This window comes from Sinocyclocheilus grahami, unplaced genomic scaffold (genome assembly GCF_001515645.1).
Source record: "Sinocyclocheilus grahami isolate Dianchi unplaced genomic scaffold, SAMN03320097.WGS_v1.1 scaffold648.1, whole genome shotgun sequence".
NCBI lineage: Eukaryota > Metazoa > Chordata > Actinopteri > Cypriniformes > Cyprinidae > Sinocyclocheilus > Sinocyclocheilus grahami.
The window spans coordinates 556,879-575,799 of record NW_015505827.1 but is presented as its reverse complement, the minus strand read 5'-3'; the positions used below and the strand labels follow the sequence as shown (position 1 = coordinate 575,799).

The 18,921-nt window shown below is 35.4% G+C and overlaps 1 protein-coding gene and 1 long non-coding RNA gene across 2 annotated transcripts; both read left to right on the top strand.

The window, feature by feature from the left end:
* Positions 1–2,766: 2,766 nt before the first annotated feature.
* Positions 2,767–4,413, top strand: LOC107558531 (ephrin type-A receptor 4a-like). Its single transcript, XM_016242183.1, has 2 exons — positions 2,767–2,844; positions 4,153–4,413. Exons 1-2 carry the CDS (start codon positions 2,794–2,796, stop codon positions 4,411–4,413), a joined length of 312 nt encoding a protein of 103 aa, XP_016097669.1. The 5' UTR covers positions 2,767–2,793.
* A 586-nt stretch (positions 4,414–4,999) lies between these two features.
* On the top strand, positions 5,000–8,207 carry LOC107558549 (uncharacterized). The gene is made up of 3 exons (XR_001605494.1): positions 5,000–5,132; positions 6,254–6,350; positions 6,473–8,207. It is a non-coding gene; the product is annotated as an uncharacterized lncRNA (long non-coding RNA).
* The last annotated feature ends 10,714 nt before the right edge of the window (positions 8,208–18,921 follow it).

Here is an 18,921-nt window from a genome sequence, read left to right as displayed (position 1 = left end):
GTGTCCTCTTTTGGAAGGCCAAACAAAGTAATTTCGTTTTCACAATGAAACACACAGCGTCACACACGGCGGGCAGATTCGACGAAAGAGTGGCCGGCGGGCTTGCGGCAACCACATGTGAAGACCCTGGTCTGGACTCCGCTTCATCCACGGTAAAAGCCGATCCAGCGATCCACAGCGCGAAGTTGATGTATTTCCTCAGTGACCAGCACGGATCAGCTCCAGGCATGACGAAGCGGATATCGTCCTCTTTTGGAAGGCCAAACAAAGTAGTTTCGCTTTCACAACGAAACACACAGCACCTTCACGACATGGCAGCAGCAACAATACTACAGAATAAAATAAAAGTTACGCCTTCTTTCTTTCCGTGAACATTTGGGTGGCGTTATGCAAATCTTCCCACATCGTGACGTAGATATGTGGGGGCGTGTTAGAACGAGCCATTTTAGGTAGGCGTGGTTGACTCTTAAGTTTTATAAAGAATATCTCTTTGGATTTGAGAGTTTAGTCTTTGCAACTTTACAGATCTTCTTTATGCACCAAGAGCTTGTATCACTTCAAAGAGAAAGGAAAAATTGAAATCGCATCATATGACCCCTTTAAATGTGCATGCATGGATAAGTAATTTGGTAATTTCATTAACGTACCTATCAGTAGAACCATCAGCCATACTCTAGCTAAACAGCTAGAGTACGGAAATACACATCGGTTTGATCTGATAATGCAAACAACGGCAATGTCAGGAAGATGTTGCACTTTATGTTTGAATGCGCTCTATATTTCAGTTCTGGTGGCCAGAGGTTTGTAGGTTGAGGCAAGGAGTCCATGTTTTCTGGCTAGCTCAGTGTCAAAGTAATTCGTCCCACGTTGATAAGCTAATGCGCGATCCTTTTGGATATTCTTTGCCACGCTTGTCGTGTGGCTTCGATTCTAAAGGGTGTGACTGATATATTTGTGATTTACTTACAGTGACAGCTAGGACATACAGTGCAAGCCCCATTCATCTGAAACCACAACTGGCAATGTCTTAGGGCTTGGTGCTATAAATAGCTTGTTAGGGCTGAATGGGGTTTTATTGGATTCAACTGGGTTTCTATTTCTTTGTGCTTTGCTGAAGTAGAGAATACAAAAACATAATGAAACCATTGACTCTTCGCTTGTAGCCTCACTCGAAAGTCTGCAGGCTTAAATTGTGTTTTGAAATTGACAGGGCAGATGTCTCGTTACCTTTGTCCTCAAGGTCTTCTGATCACATTTTCTTTTACTTCTTGTATTGCAAAAGAGTTGTGCAAAAGTCACAATGCAGAGGCTAGTGATGTCCGCCTGCGTTTATATGGTGGTAGAAGTGGTGCTTTACTGATGCAACATTTTCAAGGTTTTACCATGCAAGCTATTTAACAGCTAAAGCACAATGTAACAATTAAAGTATCAAAATATTTATTAGAATATATAAAATAAATAACAAAAAATATATATTTTTATGTTTTAAATGCATATTAACTGGACCAGTCTATTTTCTATTATTTTGTATTTATTTATTTTCATTTAATTTAATTCCTATGATTTTAAACTAAAAATAATATTTAATACAAATAAAAAATTAATTTACTGGAACAATATAATAATAATAATAACAAAACATCACTGTTTGACCTCACTAATCAAATTATTATCATTTTGTTTGTTTGTTTGTGTTCTCTGAAAAATCTGGACAAGCCTTTATTTTATTTTATTTTATTTTATTTAAAAAATGGAAAAATACATAAATAAATAAATAAATAAAAATGTCACTAATAATTTACATTAACAGTCCCCGTGGAGCAAAATGCGGTTACGTTGTTTCCTCTGTCACAATGGAGATACCTCAAGGATCACCTTGTAGCATTCAGACGTTTAAACCTGTAAGGCTAGGCACAACATAAAGGGCTACTCACAAAAACAGAGAGTGTCTCTAAGGCTAAACGGCATCTCATGCTGACGTGCGTCTGGTGCCCCGAGGTGAAAGTTTCTGCCATACGTTACATCCATCAAGCATCTCTGATAATCAGGATGGATTAGCATGTACTCTTCCCTGTCACATGCGAGGTGAGAAGGGGGGTCTCTCTGACTGACAGCGTGTTATTTGGGTGGAATCAAGGGAGAATTTTAATCACTTTCAGCAACGCAGGTGCGATCTCCCCATATGAGCCTCTCGCAGCTGTGTCTGCAACATAGCGAAGAGGTGAACACTTTTCCCATTAGCAGATCTTTACACCCCTTCATCTTCACCACCCCCAGGGCAATTAATCACCACACCCCCTAAAAACCTCCCCCCTCACTTGTCCCCCCCCCTTCATCATCCTCCCTCCTAAAGGAACTCATTACCATTTTAGGTATTTCTGGACAAAGATATTCTCAGTGGACCGCTCGCTCTAATTATCTGCCTGACTGTTATTGAGAGCTTTGATTAGGGGCTGTCACTATGAGTAACAGGCAGCAGGTAGAGGCCAACCAAAGCAGGAACGAGGGACTGTGAAGTCGCTGGGAGTGGGGGAGGTGTCCGCTCTCTTTATCTGCATGTTTTTCTCTGTCAACTTGGAAATGAATTAAATATAGGACACAAAAGCGCCAGCCTCTTCCTGCTTCTCTGCTGTGTCTTTTCTTATTCGCCTCTGAAAAAAATTAAACGTCTTTTTCTCGCTTCTGCTCTCTCTCTCTCTCTCTCTCTCTCTCTCTCTCTCTCTCTATTTTCGACAATATTTCACACTTCCCAATTTGTCTCCTCTCTCTCACTGTCCCTTAGGTAAGCCTGTGATGATAGTGACAGAGTACATGGAAAATGGATCTCTGGACACTTTTTTGAAGGTGAGCGTGCTCTATTTTGTTGGGAATGATGGAGGCCAATTTGCACTAAAGGAAATGCTGTAAAATATCACAGGAACACAAAGCAGTCGTCCGGCTCTTCCAGATTAGGCTCGACAACTCGCGTGTTCACACCTCTCTATGCCTGGTTTTTCTTTGTGTTCCTCAGCTTGTGTTTTGTTTCTCAGCTTAGACTACCATGGTTTATGCTGGTTTGGATCATTATGTTCTCAAGCAAATCTTATCTGGTGGAGATAATCAACCAGCATGGTCTTTCTGATAACGCTGGTTGACTTGCTGGTCAAGCTAGTTTAGAAGCTTTATGAAGACACTAGCAAAACACTAGAAAGATAGTAAGAGTTGTATTATAAAGACAGTATTTAAAATTTTTTTTTTACATAATCATTATACTTAAGTCAAAGGAGATTATTGAAATATTATCCTGAAAATATTTACTTTATATTTCATTGGCAGTGTCTTCTACTCACTATAAGACTAATATTAGATGTGTGAACTCAAAAAGAAATATGTTTAATTAAATGCAAAATAGTGAAATAGTGTTTCAAAGTGAATTTATAGATACTATTCATACTATGTGAGAAAAATCGAAAGAGTGGTAAATAAAATATCATAAATAATCCCATGAATTCCAACCCATCTTCAAAAAGCATTTCAAGTTTGATACATACCTTAAAGCATTATATTAATTTATTACATTAAAACATTCAAAAATATATGTAATATATATTAATGTATAATATAAATAATACAAATATGAAAATATATATGTACATGTAAATATTTCTTAAATATATACATTTATGTGTGTTCATTTATATACACAGTACACACATTATGCAAACACAAACTTTTATTTTGGATGCAATTAATTGTGATTAATCGATTTGACAGCACTAATATAATGTGTGTGTGTGTATGTATATGTATAACCCCTGCACTAACAAACCACTATCCCATTATTACTCCAATATTACCATGCAACCGTAGTTAACAATCAAAACGTTTACGTTTTCTGGCCAGAGGGTGTAATTAAACATCATAATCTGGTTAGTTGGTTATTTACTTGCCATTGCTTGCATAAAATGAATGATTATACAGTGATTGCAGTTAATAGCTTGTGCCCTGTAACATGTGAGCAACACTATTAATTAGGGAGCCAATGAATTATGAATTACTCATGAGACACATTCAAACATGACCGACTGTGCCAGAATCCAAAGAGGTTGAACAAGGTAGGAAATAAGGCCACAGGGATGAGAATTTGACATGAGAACTCTTCATTTTGTGCAGAAACATGACGGGCAGTTCACGGTGATCCAGCTGGTGGGAATGATGCGTGGAATAGCTGCGGGGATGCAGTACCTCTCAGAGATGAACTATGTGCACCGGGATTTGGCGGCACGGAACATTCTGGTGAACGGAAACCTGGTGTGTAAAGTGTCTGACTTCGGGCTGTCGCGTGTGTTAGAGGACGATCCAGAGGCGGCATACACTACACGGGTGAGAGATCATGCTTCTGCTCTGGATGTTTGCTCTTCAGTCTTATTTTAACTAGATTTACTATACAACAGTTTTGTTGTTATATGTTAAACTGGTTCAGCTCTTTGTTTAAAAGAAATATGAATATAATATATATTAAAAAAAATCAGACACTGCGAGATATATTCTTGCTGACCTGTAGTCTAGAAATGAGGTCACACAGGACTGTCATAACAGCTATACAGACTGATGGATGGCTAAACATCTACTCAGTGTAGGTGTGTGCCCTTCCCTGCCTGTGAATGCATTTGAAGACCAACATATCCAGACAATGATAAGCTGACACATACACACACACACACACACACACACACACTCGAATGCATGAAAAAAAGCTAGTTTCTTACCCTTACGAAACTCTGTAAATGCTCATATCATTGAAACTTACAGTATGTAAAAAGTACTGGCTGAGAAATCAGCATAAATCTAATTGGGATTTTACTAAAAACACAATCTCAAATGGATACATACATCTGACATCCTCACAGACCAGTGCAGAATGCATTCTTTAAGTCAATTCTGACGTACAGGATGTGACATGACGTGGTTATATAAGACTGTTTTTCTGACTGCACTTCCTCCTCCAACCATAGGGAGGACCCAGTGACTCCTGAAGCAGGGGTCAGCACAGTGGAAGACTGGCTGGACTTGATTAAAATGGGTCAGTACAAGGAACACTTCTCCAGCACCGGCTATGTCACCCTGGACTCAGTTCTGTATGTCAGCGCTAGGTAAATAAAAGCCACACTAATTTATGTTAGTATGAAATGTTTGGTTGCATTTCAAGAGACACTTGACTGTGTTCTCACTAGTATGTTATCTTACTGCATACTAAGAATCAAATTGAGATTTTACAAACTATGCACTGTATAAAGCTGCAAAAAAAATAGTATGGCATTCCGAACATACCATACCATGTTGGAAACTGAATACTTGAAGATGGTGTTTACTGCATACTGTTTTTTAAAAAGTATGCAAAGCCATATATAATATACAGAGGTAAATGGTGTAAACTATATTATTATGACATGACCTCATTACTTGGCAGCAAACGGCATCCAGTTATCCTATCGAAAATAAACATGATTGTTTTGCATTTTCATCTAAATGTGTGTAAAGATTATTTTGCAATCAATATAAGTCCACAAAAAGGTTTCATTTGTATTTCTCATTGCATTATGCGACTACAATATTCCACAGGCATTAGTATGCAACAGTAGTATGCTTTATTGTCACATGACCTCATTACGAGTTATCAATTCAGTTTTGTGTAGAAATGTTATTACTTTTGGCACTTTATTCAAGTATTAAAGTAAAACAATAGCTTTAGTTACTATTAATCACACTGTAAGTGGAAGTTGACTGCATTGCATTATGGGATTCAATGTGTGCTGTGCTTCCATGCATACAGAAAACCTGCATACTGTATACAATTAGCATAACACATACTGTAAAAATTTGTATGAGTAGTAGTATAGCATTCCAAATATACCAGCTATGTTGCAAAATTGAATGCTGTTTACAGCATATTATGCACTGCCTACTATTTTGTAAAAGTATGTAAAACAGTATGCAATACTTGGAAGTTATTGCTTGAAAGTCATTACTAATGTGTAAAAATGCTGTAACTTGGCAGCTTAATCATATATTGAGTCAAAAAAACTGGAGTGCACTGAATTGTTCGAGACAATATGTGCATTCTGCTCCCATGCATGTAGACAAGCTGCATACTGTATATAGTTAACATACCGAATACTGTAAAAATAATATGAGTAGTATGCTATTGTGCTATTGTGAACATAGCCACCTTTTGCTAAGGTAGTTTCTTCTATCTCTTTCGTTTCTCTCACAGTGAACTGGATAAGATGGGTGTAGCACTGGCAGGCCATCAGAAAAAGATCTTGTCTAGTATCCAGTGTCTTCAGGCACACCATGGGACTCAGGTTCAGGTATAGCTCCTCACCTCAACGCCCTCAAACCTGTTCCGCTTCCCCTGTTGAGGAGATTGGGAGCGTTCTTGCCACATGGAAGCGTCTTGCTGCAAAATGACTCTGTTTTATCTCTCTACCAGCACTGAAGTTCATCAGCCCTACAGGAGAACGGGCCGGTACCTTCCCCTTTGTGATCAGCATCCAGAAAGGCAGTAGATCGCTGCGGATGTCCGAGATTGTGAACTTGGATATCTATCCATCCAAGTGAAGTAAGGACAAGAATCAACACCATGTGACATCACAGCACTGTGAACATCACGCTTCACTCCTCATTGTACAGAAGAAAGACCTTGAGAAGAAACACCGATTGTGTCTTGTGAATCTTTCAACTGTTTTGCGAGCGATACTAGTATGATTTTCTTCAATAAGATGTTTAATGTGAACTGCGCTGCGAGGGTGAGGAAGCCTTCAGCGAGATGTCCTTGCAAACTTGTGTATGTGGAAGTAGTTTAGAAACCTTCAGACTCGCCTTTAGAAAGCAATGAAGCACTGATCTCTCTTTCGCACATACGCACACATTTAAACGCTACATAGAAGGGCCACTCCTTGACCCCGAATGCCACTCCGGCCTGCTCCCGTCAAGCCCTCGGCAGCGTCTTCGGAATATGTCAATTCCACCGTGGAGATCCTAGAGTTCGGAGAGCCCACGCTTGTCACTTTTGACAAGTTCTGACATCCGATGTGCAGCAACAGAGAAACGAGAGGCATTTAAGGAATGAAAAGCAATTGTTGCTTCACAGACAGAGACTGGACGATGTCACGAAGAGGGCAGATGTTGTCCTTCCTTCACACTGGCAGCAACTTTCGGTCGTCTTTTTCAACACGTTGATGTGGAGCTGCTTCATTTGATGTGGCTTTTCTTTGCATATTTAAAGTATTTTGCCTCATTACGTGCGTTTCATCACAAACGTGAGCGTCTTTTTTGGAAGGAGGAAAGGATATGTGTTGAGCATTTTATGAGGGAGACTTTATTCCTAAATCATCCTGGTGTTGATGGAGCTGCCCTCGGTGGACTGTTGAGCCTGTGTTTGTGTTGGACCCCGTTTAGCGTAGAGGTCTGATGGTTACCGAGTGCTTGGTACCTTCAGATTGCATTTCCATATGATAACAAAATGGAGGAGCTTAAACATTTTAGCATACAATTTCCAAGTCATTTCATGCACCATGTTCTCAATCCCATGTAAAAAGGTGTCCGCAATAGATGCTGGTGCTTTAAAAATAGCTTCATCCTCCATTTTCTGGTTTCTCGCCCCATGTTTCTTGGCAGTGCTTTGTTCTGCGCTTGGAAATGTTTGATTGAAGAAGAAACGATTGTATTGCAGTAGAACTTGAGACATTGTACAGTGTTGGTTATTGTATTTGTACAGTAATGACTTAGTGTTTTGAAGGTTTTTGTCAGTTGTAAATTAAGGCAAGGTGGTAACTCTTATTTTAACCTTCAACTCTAGCTTTGGACAGACGAGGATTGTGAGGATGTAGAATGTAATGGATAATTTAGCTTTAAGGTTTTGGGGAAAGCTAAGCATTCTCAGGATTGTTGTTTGTCACTGATACACGATTCAAGATGGCTGCAGATCAGACAGAACTGCAAACTCAGTTTTGTCTTCTATGGATACACTTCCTGTTCGAAGCCTTTCGGTTTCATTGTTCTTATTTATGTTTTGTCATCACAAGTCTTTCATTTATACAGTAAAAAACACTTTCTGTCTGTGTTTTTGTCTTGTTTTCCAGTAAAAAAATATCTAAACATCAGAATTGCTTAAGATTTTAAGACTTGTTTGACTTAAAATTACATATTTTGCCGTTCTGAAGAAAATTTAGTGGGTTTTATGAAAATATATATTTTTTAAATATTCTCTGAAAGAATATATTTACACTACTGTTCAAAAGTTTGAGATCAGCAAAATCTCTTTTTAAGAAATTAATAGTTTTATTCAGCAAGGATGTATAACATTTATCAAAAGTGACCATAAAGACATTTAATTTTATGGAGCTTATAATATGACAAAACTATTTGAATTTGTATTGTATACATTTTAATTATTGACAAGTGGCATTTATCAAAACTGAATATTATGCTTTTTTTCTTTCACTCCTGTCCTGTGTAGTAAACACAGTGGCATGCAAATCACTTTCACACCAAATATACTTTAAAACAAACACCAGAGACCGCTTAGATAAATGTTTCACATGCTGAGAACGCTTAGCTAACATATAGGCCTAAATATAAACCATAAATGTTTAAGAATCACTTAGGATACCTCTGGGCGATTCATGATCAGGTAGATCAACCTGATCTGAACGCCAGAAAACTACTAATTGACCAAAATGCTTCATTTTACTTTTTCGGAGATCATCTGCTCTTCCCTGTGGATTACCTCTGTCCTACTTTCTGTACGATCTGAATTTCTGCGTATTGAATTTTAGAATATTGAATTTGATGTTCCGAATTTCCTCTTCATCTTGAAAACTTGAAGCTGTATTTTTAAAAACTGGATATTTGCAGTCAAAGAATTCAGAACAAAAAATTCACTGTTTGAAAATACATGTCTATAAAACTGCTATAAAAAAATCTAATTCAGAACTAGGTTAAATGACACATAATATTCAGTTTTGATAAATGCCACTTGTCAATAATTAAAATGTATACAATACAAATTCAAATAGTTTTGTCATATTATAAGCTCCATATAATTTGTATCTTTTCCCCTGAAAAATGCTGTTTTTTGACCTTTTTATTAATGGAAGAAATCACTGTTTCCACAAAAATATTAAGCAGCACAACTGTTTCCAGCACTGATAATAAAAAGCAATGCTATTTAAACACAAATCATCATATTAGACTGATTTCTGAAGGTTCGCGTGACACTGAAGAAAAGACACTTGAGAACTTTGCCATCTCATGAATAAATGACATTTTAAAATGTATGCAAAAAGAAATGGTTTTAATAAATTCTAATAATATTTCACAATATTTTGATCCAATAAATGTAGCCTTGGTGAGCAAAAGAGAATTATTTGAAAAACATAAAAATATGACCGACCCCAAACTTCTGAATAATAGTATATCTTATCTTTACTAATTTATCTTGCTTTAAAGATGTTTATAAAAACATTTTATTGGAAAACAAGACAATACTGAATAGGTTAATTTTTTACAGTGCAGATGCAAACCATGTAGGTGAAACAGTATTGATTTAATAAGCACAACTTGAGCACTCTGGTAAGGAAAATGCTAAATAATAAAGTTCTTACATTATTTTTTTTTTACATTATTTATAATGTTAGCAGACATTTTCTAAGTGATGCAGACGAAACAAAAACAGTGTTATCCTCTCATTCTGTGACCTCTTGTGGGAAAGTGTTCCTTCAGCTCATTGAGAACATTTAATTGAAACCATAATGAAGAATGTTTATTTCTTCCGCATATTTATTGATGAAAGTCAAGGTTATAATTGTAATAATGGACACATCTGCTCTGTCCTTTTAGTAATTCTTAATTAGGAGCTATTCCTAATTGTCAAATTACTGAAACATATGTGCCTATTCCGATTTGTAATTTCCCATGCGGCAACAATAACAGCGAATAATTTAATGAGGCATTGCACAGTAAAAAACACTTTCTGTCTGTGTTTTTGTCTTGTTTTCCAGTAAAAAAATATCTAAACATCAGAATTGCTTAAGATTTTAAGACTTGTTTGACTTAAAATTACATATTTTGCCGTTCTGAAGAAAATTTAGTGGGTTTTATGAAAATATATATTTTTTAAATATTCTCTGAAAGAATATATTTACACTACTGTTCAAAAGTTTGAGATCAGCAAAATCTCTTTTTAAGAAATTAATAGTTTTATTCAGCAAGGATGTATAACATTTATCAAAAGTGACCATAAAGACATTTAATTTTATGGAGCTTATAATATGACAAAACTATTTGAATTTGTATTGTATACATTTTAATTATTGACAAGTGGCATTTATCAAAACTGAATATTATGCTTTTTTTCTTTCGCTCCTGTCCTGTGTAGTAAACACAGTGGCATGCAAATCACTTTCACACCAAATATACTTTAAAACAAACACCAGAGACCGCTTAGATAAATGTTTCACATGCTGAGAACGCTTAGCTAACATATAGGCCTAAATATAAACCATAAATGTTTAAGAATCACTTAGGATACCTCTGGGCGATTCATGATCAGGTAGATCAACCTGATCTGAACGCCAGAAAACTACTAATTGACCAAAATGCTTCATTTTACTTTTTCGGAGATCATCTGCTCTTCCCTGTGGATTACCTCTGTCCTACTTTCTGTACGATCTGAATTTCTGCGTATTGAATTTTAGAATATTGAATTTGATGTTCCGAATTTCCTCTTCATCTTGAAAACTTGAAGCTGTATTTTTAAAAACTGGATATTTGCAGTCAAAGAATTCAGAACAAAAAATTCACTGTTTGAAAATACATGTCTATAAAACTGCTATAAAAAAATCTAATTCAGAACTAGGTTAAATGACACATAATATTCAGTTTTGATAAATGCCACTTGTCAATAATTCAAATTTATACAATACAAATTCAAATAGTTTTGTCATATTATAAGCTCCATATAATTTGTATCTTTTCCCCTGAAAAATGCTGTTTTTTGACCTTTTTATTAATGGAAGAAATCACTGTTTCCACAAAAATATTAAGCAGCACAACTGTTTCCAGCACTGATAATAAAAAGCAATGCTATTTAAACACAAATCATCATATTAGACTGATTTCTGAAGGTTCGCGTGACACTGAAGAAAAGACACTTGAGAACTTTGCCATCTCATGAATAAATGACATTTTAAAATGTATGCAAAAAGAAATGGTTTTAATAAATTCTAATAATATTTCACAATATTTTGATCCAATAAATGTAGCCTTGGTGAGCAAAAGAGAATTATTTGAAAAACATAAAAATATGACCGACCCCAAACTTCTGAATAATAGTATATCTTATCTTTACTAATTTATCTTGCTTTAAAGATGTTTATAAAAACATTTTATTGGAAAACAAGACAATACTGAATAGGTTAATTTTTTACAGTGCAGATGCAAACCATGTAGGTGAAACAGTATTGATTTAATAAGCACAACTTGAGCACTCTGGTAAGGAAAATGCTAAATAATAAAGTTCTTACATTATTTTTTTTTTACATTATTTATAATGTTAGCAGACATTTTCTAAGTGATGCAGACGAAACAAAAACAGTGTTATCCTCTCATTCTGTGACCTCTTGTGGGAAAGTGTTCCTTCAGCTCATTGAGAACATTTAATTGAAACCATAATGAAGAATGTTTATTTCTTCCGCATATTTATTGATGAAAGTCAAGGTTATAATTGTAATAATGGACACATCTGCTCTGTCCTTTTAGTAATTCTTAATTAGGAGCTATTCCTAATTGTCAAATTACTGAAACATATGTGCCTATTCCGATTTGTAATTTCCCATGCGGCAACAATAACAGCGAATAATTTAATGAGGCATTGCAAAAAGCATCTTCCAACACAAAACAATAAACTTTGAATTCTTGGAGTGATTTCAAAGTTCTAATTTTTATTAGATTTTTTTGCTTATAGCCCACTATTGACACAAACATGTGCATAAACTCACAGTGCAATGCAGTAAAAATTGTCTCTAGGCATTTTTGACATTCCTTTTGCTTTTTAGAAATAATAAATGCAGTTGTTTGTGTTTCATTTTGTGAAGTACTGTTATTATGCACCGTAATATCATGCATACTTTGGTCTGGCAGTTTACACAGTCCACACTACCTGTAACTGGGTTACCTGCACATTGCATCAGGACCTGGGATAGACATTTTTAGCCAAGATAGTGAACACACAACTTAAACTTTGATTGCCAGGTTTGAATATCAGCCAGGATTAGCAGTGAGACAGGAGAATAAATAAATGTCACTCAGCGGTCGAGACGTGTAGTGCTGTTTGAAAAATATTAATGATGTGTCTAGAAGTCATGAATTAAACTGTAGGAGGCCACTCTCTTGTGGCCTAATGATTCAGTATTACAAAATCTTTAGATAGTTTTGCAGTCGTCCTCTGTAACTCACTGTACCAATCAGGACTGTTGTTTTGTTGTGCGGGTAACCGCACTGTGCATTACATAGTTAAATCATATCTGGTATACTTGTGTTGAAGTGTACACATGTGATGCACTTTGCCACCCACTTCTAAACTGGAGTACTTCAGCCCTGAGTGTAAAAGCTTCTCTGGCTTGTAGGAGGTCAGTAATGGATACGTGATCGGATAAGGCCATGAAGGGTCACTGAGTCATTGACTTGAGCAAACCAGGTCCTCAGTCAGTACCTGAAGATGTTACCTCTAATTTTCTGTGTATCATTTGTTTTGAATTTTTCAACATTGTGATCATATGTGTACAGGTTTGGTTATTATTTCATAAAGCTTTTGTTGAATTGTATGCATTTTAAACATTGTGTCCAATAAATGTTAATATTTTTAACCCTTTGTTATCATATCTATCTGTCTGTCTGTCTGTCTGTCCGTCCATCCGTCACTTTTACTGTCTGTCATCTATGTATTTATCTATCTATACACGCGCACACTTAACACACATGTAAAAAGTTTTTTTATTATCTTTTAGAATTTTTTTTCAAAATGTTATTTTATTATATTACAAAAAGTTATTAACTTAACTGCTGATTACATCACACCTTTAAAATGTTTACAATGTAGCATGTCAAATAAGAAAATGCAATATCATTTATTATAATTGCAGACTTGCTTTACACATTTCACTATATAAAATTGACATTCTTCTGACATTTTTTCTGTCAAATTATTGGTTACCAAAAAAGCTCAGAAAAGTTCATTTTGAGAATTTTTTTTTTGCAAATGCCACATGAATTTAATTGCAAAATATAAACCACATATAAGCATGTTTTGTCTTTTTCAAGTAAAAAGTATTGAAACATCAGAATTTCTTAAAATATTAGGACTTGTTTTACTTAAATTATGTATGTGTATATATATATATATATCACAGCATAAATGAGTACACCCACTCTAAAACTTAACAAATTCAGCAATTACTCTTCACGTAGAAGACATGTTAGGGTTCGTTGGAGATGTAATGTTCCAACAAGCCTGCTTGATCAATTACCAAAGAAGAATGCCAAAATTATTCAGCAAAATAAGATTGTCTTATCAAAGTGATACAATTTTGTGTTGCAAAAATGAGTACACCCTCCTGAAAGTTACTAACTAAAAAAACGTACATGGTTTTAAGGCTATTTTTGATCAACAGGTAAGTATATTGAACCAAAACTTTTAAAGACAAGTCATTTCCTGACAATTAAAAGTGTTATATAGCCAACTGAATCATACTCCTACTCAATGCTGGCAGCAGTGGAACCACTTGGGAGAGAACTGCCAGGTGACTTATTTCTTAGCATTAAAGAGGACAATGGTAAAAGAGGAATACCAAATTACTGTTTTAAGTGTGAAAATATAGCAGAAGTCGCACCGACATTCAAAAACAATGGACTTGTGATAAGGCTCCTGAAATAATCAGGTCTTCACTTTAAGTTTTCATTTAGTGATGAGTGAATTTTTGCTAGAAAAAGAGCAGGAGAAATAACATGCAAGTGTCTCAGATGCGTTCTTGTTTGATGAACTTTGTTTGATCCACTTCAAATGTTGACTACTATATATAAATGTCAATATAAACAGTTTAGTATTTTTCTGCAGAAGCCACATTAATTTAATTACAAAATATTAAACCACGTGTACATATAAAGCATTTAATTTTTAAGGGATACGGAAAAGGTTGAACATTACTATTTCATGCAATAAAATGCTTTAAGCTTAATTTAAAGCATTACCAATCCAGAAATATCAGGAACGAAAGGTCAGTTCCAAGAAAAACATTGAACATCTGTCACCAGAAAACGGTTCCTAAACCTAGACTCCCCAGAGCGATAGTGAATAAACACACAGGTAAACAGACTGTCAGATGCTTGTCTCTCTCCTTTCCCTTCTACCTCTTCCAGGAGATGCTCGTGAGATCCATACTAACTGAAAACAAACAGAGCAGAGGTCTTTGCTATTCCCATCATGCTCTGCTCAAACAGTGGGCCACCATCTGGAGGGGCTTCGTTGAATGGCAGCGAGGGTTTCGCCACCTTAAAAACAGCTTCGGGTTTAAGCTTCTCACAGCTGTTTCATTACAGCTTGATCTCCAAATTCAGCTAGTTATTCGTTCCTGGCTTGGAATGAATAAATAGCTAAATTTAGAGAACAAGCAACTCAAGCAAAGATTCATTCAGATTTTGGTCTATGTATGAATGGAATAGAAATAATGTGTGGGTGTGTGTACTGTATGTTTGAAAGACATCAAGCATATGAAATATCTTAATCAACAGTGTAATGACATTAGCCGAAAATCAGCCATGTTTTCAAATGTCAAAGAAGAATCAAATTTTATTCTTGGAGAATATCGCATTATTTTTCCTAATGGCCAGCCTTTAGCAATCCAAGCATCTGTTTTTAACCTAGTTTAGTTGAGTGTAATTAATGTTTTTTGGACTATTTATCCTCTTTGAAGATGCTTCAAGGGCAGACAGTTATGGAGACCAGCCAACAGTGTCAATCCACCTTTCATTTGATTACAGCACAGTGTTTAATTAATGCTGCCGAATGAAACCAGCAGCTAGAGTCAATGTCTTTGTTCCAAATCCTAGAATATTGTAAAATAGCATCCTAATCCCTTATAACCATATGTATAGGTCCCACATTTGATTACTCCAGTCCAGACACGTTGACATATCTGGCATCTTGGAATGATCAACAAGTAACACATTTAAAGAATCAAAAGAAAAGGGATAACCTTTCACAGGTGAGAATTTGTTGGTTTGGGTTTTTATATCAACTTAATATTACAGGTAAACTATGATAATGTCATGTTAGCTAACACTTTCATGTTGTTGTGTTAGTTTCAAAAAATCATCTGCTGAAGTCTATTGCAGATATAACCTAGCCTATATTCATGCATAACTATTGTTGCAGGCACACAGTCAACTTGCTCTCAAGTGTTAACAGACTGGTTTTGACCATTGCAACATGGCGGACGGCTTACATATAGCACCCACAGAAACAGTATAGGCATATCTATATGATAGGGTGACCATACGTGCCATTTTCCCAGGACGCGTCCTGGGAAAATGGCACGCATGGTCACCCTACTATATGACTTGTTGTTAGCTTAGCAACCTGCTAATTTGCCAAGCATGTAAACTTACATCCTTGTGTAGTTGTAGAACAACTTGTTAGCATTTTTTTAACAAAATGCAGACGCTTCAAAATGCATGTATTTTGTATAACTATGCTTAGTATGCTAACATTAATAAATCAAAAACAAATCTGAAAACCCAGAGGATCCAAACTGAAATCCAAAAAATGCTAATTGTCTTTTTGTTAGAACAGCATTAGTGTATGATTTTACCAAAAAAATACATACTGCACATAAATAATGAGCAAAATAGTCAAACTTTTGTTTATATAACACTGTGTCCTAACCACACGTGGCGCTGCGGTAACATTTCCCATGTTAATCGGAGCTTTTGTCCTAACCAGCTAAGACAGCGACACGCAAAGTTTCTATTTTAAAAACCGCTTCTTTTCTCTGCAACGTCGTGGATGGAAAAACAGTAGGCCTATACAAACTATAACAATGATAAACTTTGGTACTGATTATGTGCTCTATTCAAAGTTAAAAGTGTCTAATATGAGTTTGAATATCATTTTGTGTGACCTTTATAGCCATACTGAAAGTAACAATAGATAGTTTACCTTAAATCTTAAAATAAATTAAAGCAAACATGTAGGCTATGTTAAAACTGTGAACTCAATGCGAACCAACAAGTGTCTTCCATTACAAAGATGGTATCAGTCACTCAGTATGTATTTTTAATAATGTTAAAAAGGTTTAATATTTATGAATTAGATTATAAACTTGTCGATTTCGTTGGGAGTGCAGTGCGCCTCTGCATGGCTGTGATATTTGAGTGATTCTGTCGCGTGGCGTTGTCGCGTTGTGTCTGGTGTGGACAGCATATTGTTTGTCGCTGGAATCTTTTCATGTCTGGTTCAATTTATAAAACTTGATTTTTTTATTAATAATATGCATTGCTAAGAACTTCATTTGGACAACTTTAAAGGCGATTTTCTTTAGATATTTTTTTGCACACTCAGATTCCAGATTTTCAAATTGTTGTATCTCGGCCAAATATTGTCCTATCCTAACAAACCATACATAAATAGAAAGCTTATTTATTCAGCTTTCAGATGATTTATAAATCTCAATTTCAAAAAAATTACCCTTATGACTGGTTTTGTCGTCCAGGGTCACATATTTGAGCCTATATTTAAAATGTTGCTTTTCCATCCGGTTGCAGTGCATTCTGGGATTGCTTTAGCCTCAATGGATACATGTGGTCGTGACACAGAATTTAAAATATGTGCTTGGAACAGTCTTCACATTAGGATTATGCCTGTGATGACTTGAAATGATGTCTAGTTAACCAACTCATTGGTTTTGGAAAGGTGAGTACTAATATTTATCATGTTGTGGTCTAAAAACGTACTTTGTTACCTATAAACGTAAGCTGACTCTGAAAATGTGATTTGGGGTTAAATTATTTTGTATTCAAGCATTAGAGTTTAGGTAGCAGTCATGATAAGAGATTATAATCCTTTGTAAGTGTGTACAGAATAAAATCAGCAAATACCATTGGGTGAGTCGAAAATTAAGAAATACAGTATTAGTGTGAAGAGAAAACATGGTTATCTGTATTTTAATATAACAAGCACAAGAAGAGCGTCTACATGTTAACAGCGTGGACATGAATATGTTACCATGGTTACAACAAAGACACCCAAGTCTCTCATTTTTCAATCCGTAACAAGTCCATGTATGGCGAGAAGCAATCGAATAAATTCAGTTTGCATGACTGCAGGGGAATACAATAGAATTGAATAGGCTAGGATTAGCTGAAAAAGCACCCTGAGACTTTGTGATTTATGATAGCATGTTTTGTATCCAGTGGTGTTCTTGTTTATGTGAGCGTTGCCTTTCTCTTGCAGTGTTTGTCAAGTCGCGGGCATTACAACCAATATTTTTTTCTTCAAACCGTGAGCTTTGAACACATTGTCCTCACAGGTGACACAAAAAGCTCTCCACATCTGCTGAGTACACACATCCTTATACACATTGCATACAGTTGCATCAGACTGACATATCTGGTAACGATTTGTATTTCATTTGTCTAGTCTGTGAGAAAACACAATATATATCCTATGTTTAAATTAGAAATGGAGTGAGCAAAGTCTGTTCGTAGAATACTAAAAACCTGTCTTGGCTATACTGGAAATAACATACTACTCTGACAATTTCTACAGAACATAAAGTTTCCGGAGCACAGTATGCTTTTTTTTTTTTTTTTTTTTTTTTTTTTTTTTTTTTTTTTGCCAAAATGTGCATTATACTACATGACACATTGCTGGCAATACTGTTTCCCCACAATGCAATGCACTCTGCATCTCTAACTTGACATAGTATTTAATTAAATTGCTAAAAGTTTAGGCTTTTTTTTTTTTTTACACAAACTTGAATTTTAAAAAATGTAAAGTAACAGTGTTTATTATTTTTAATGGATATACCAATAATCTCAATATGCTCCCATATCCACATATATACAAGCATATGCCTATAAATAAATACGTAAATACCAGCTATGTTTTAATGCACAACTTTTTTTTTTTTACTGGGGTCCACAACAGCTAGGCTAAAAAATAAATTAAAAAAAACAATTGAGAGGGGAAAAAAACTAATGTTTAATAATATAACATTTGTTCATATAATATAATATAATAAATATAATATAATATAATAAATACATATACTTTTTCATTTTAAGAAATACACATTTTTAAAATACACATTCTTTTTTTTATTTTAACTTATTGCTAAATGTCCATGTATATTTGTTAAAATAGCTTAATTGGTGGTGCAACTTTTTAAAAATTATTTTATTATATGCATTTGTGAATTATTATCATTCCATATGTCTTACTGTATCACATACTTAAAAAAAAAAGTGTAGTATGCTATTCCATTCTGAACATAGACCTCTTTCTCTCACTGTCTCTTTTCGACGCGTCTCCTCTTTCTTCATTCTGCTTCTCTCCATCTATCTCTTTGTCTGTTTCTCTTGCTTTCTTTTTTCTCTCATAATGACAGCACTCTCTGGCAGCTGAATATCTGTGCATGTGGATTTGCACCTGCGGGCTGGGTGGACTCTTACAGTGCTCTGCCTCTCTGCAGCCGCTTATAACGCATCTGCGACACCTTAGGCTTCCTCTGTTTCTGCTGGAGTTAATGGCAGGACTAGACCACAAATCCAGCCTGTGTAACTAAAGAACTTGGAGAGGTAGATGCTTCAGTCTCCTGAAAACAT

Bases quoted from the DNA above. Each gene is read 5' to 3' on its own strand.
- LOC107558531 (XM_016242183.1), top strand. From the start codon at position 2,794: ATGATAGTGACAGAGTACATGGAAAATGGATCTCTGGACACTTTTTTG. The intron at 2,845-4,152 runs GTGAGCGTGCTC...CATTTTGTGCAG, and splicing joins CTCTGGACACTTTTTTGAAG to AAACATGACGGGCAGTTCAC.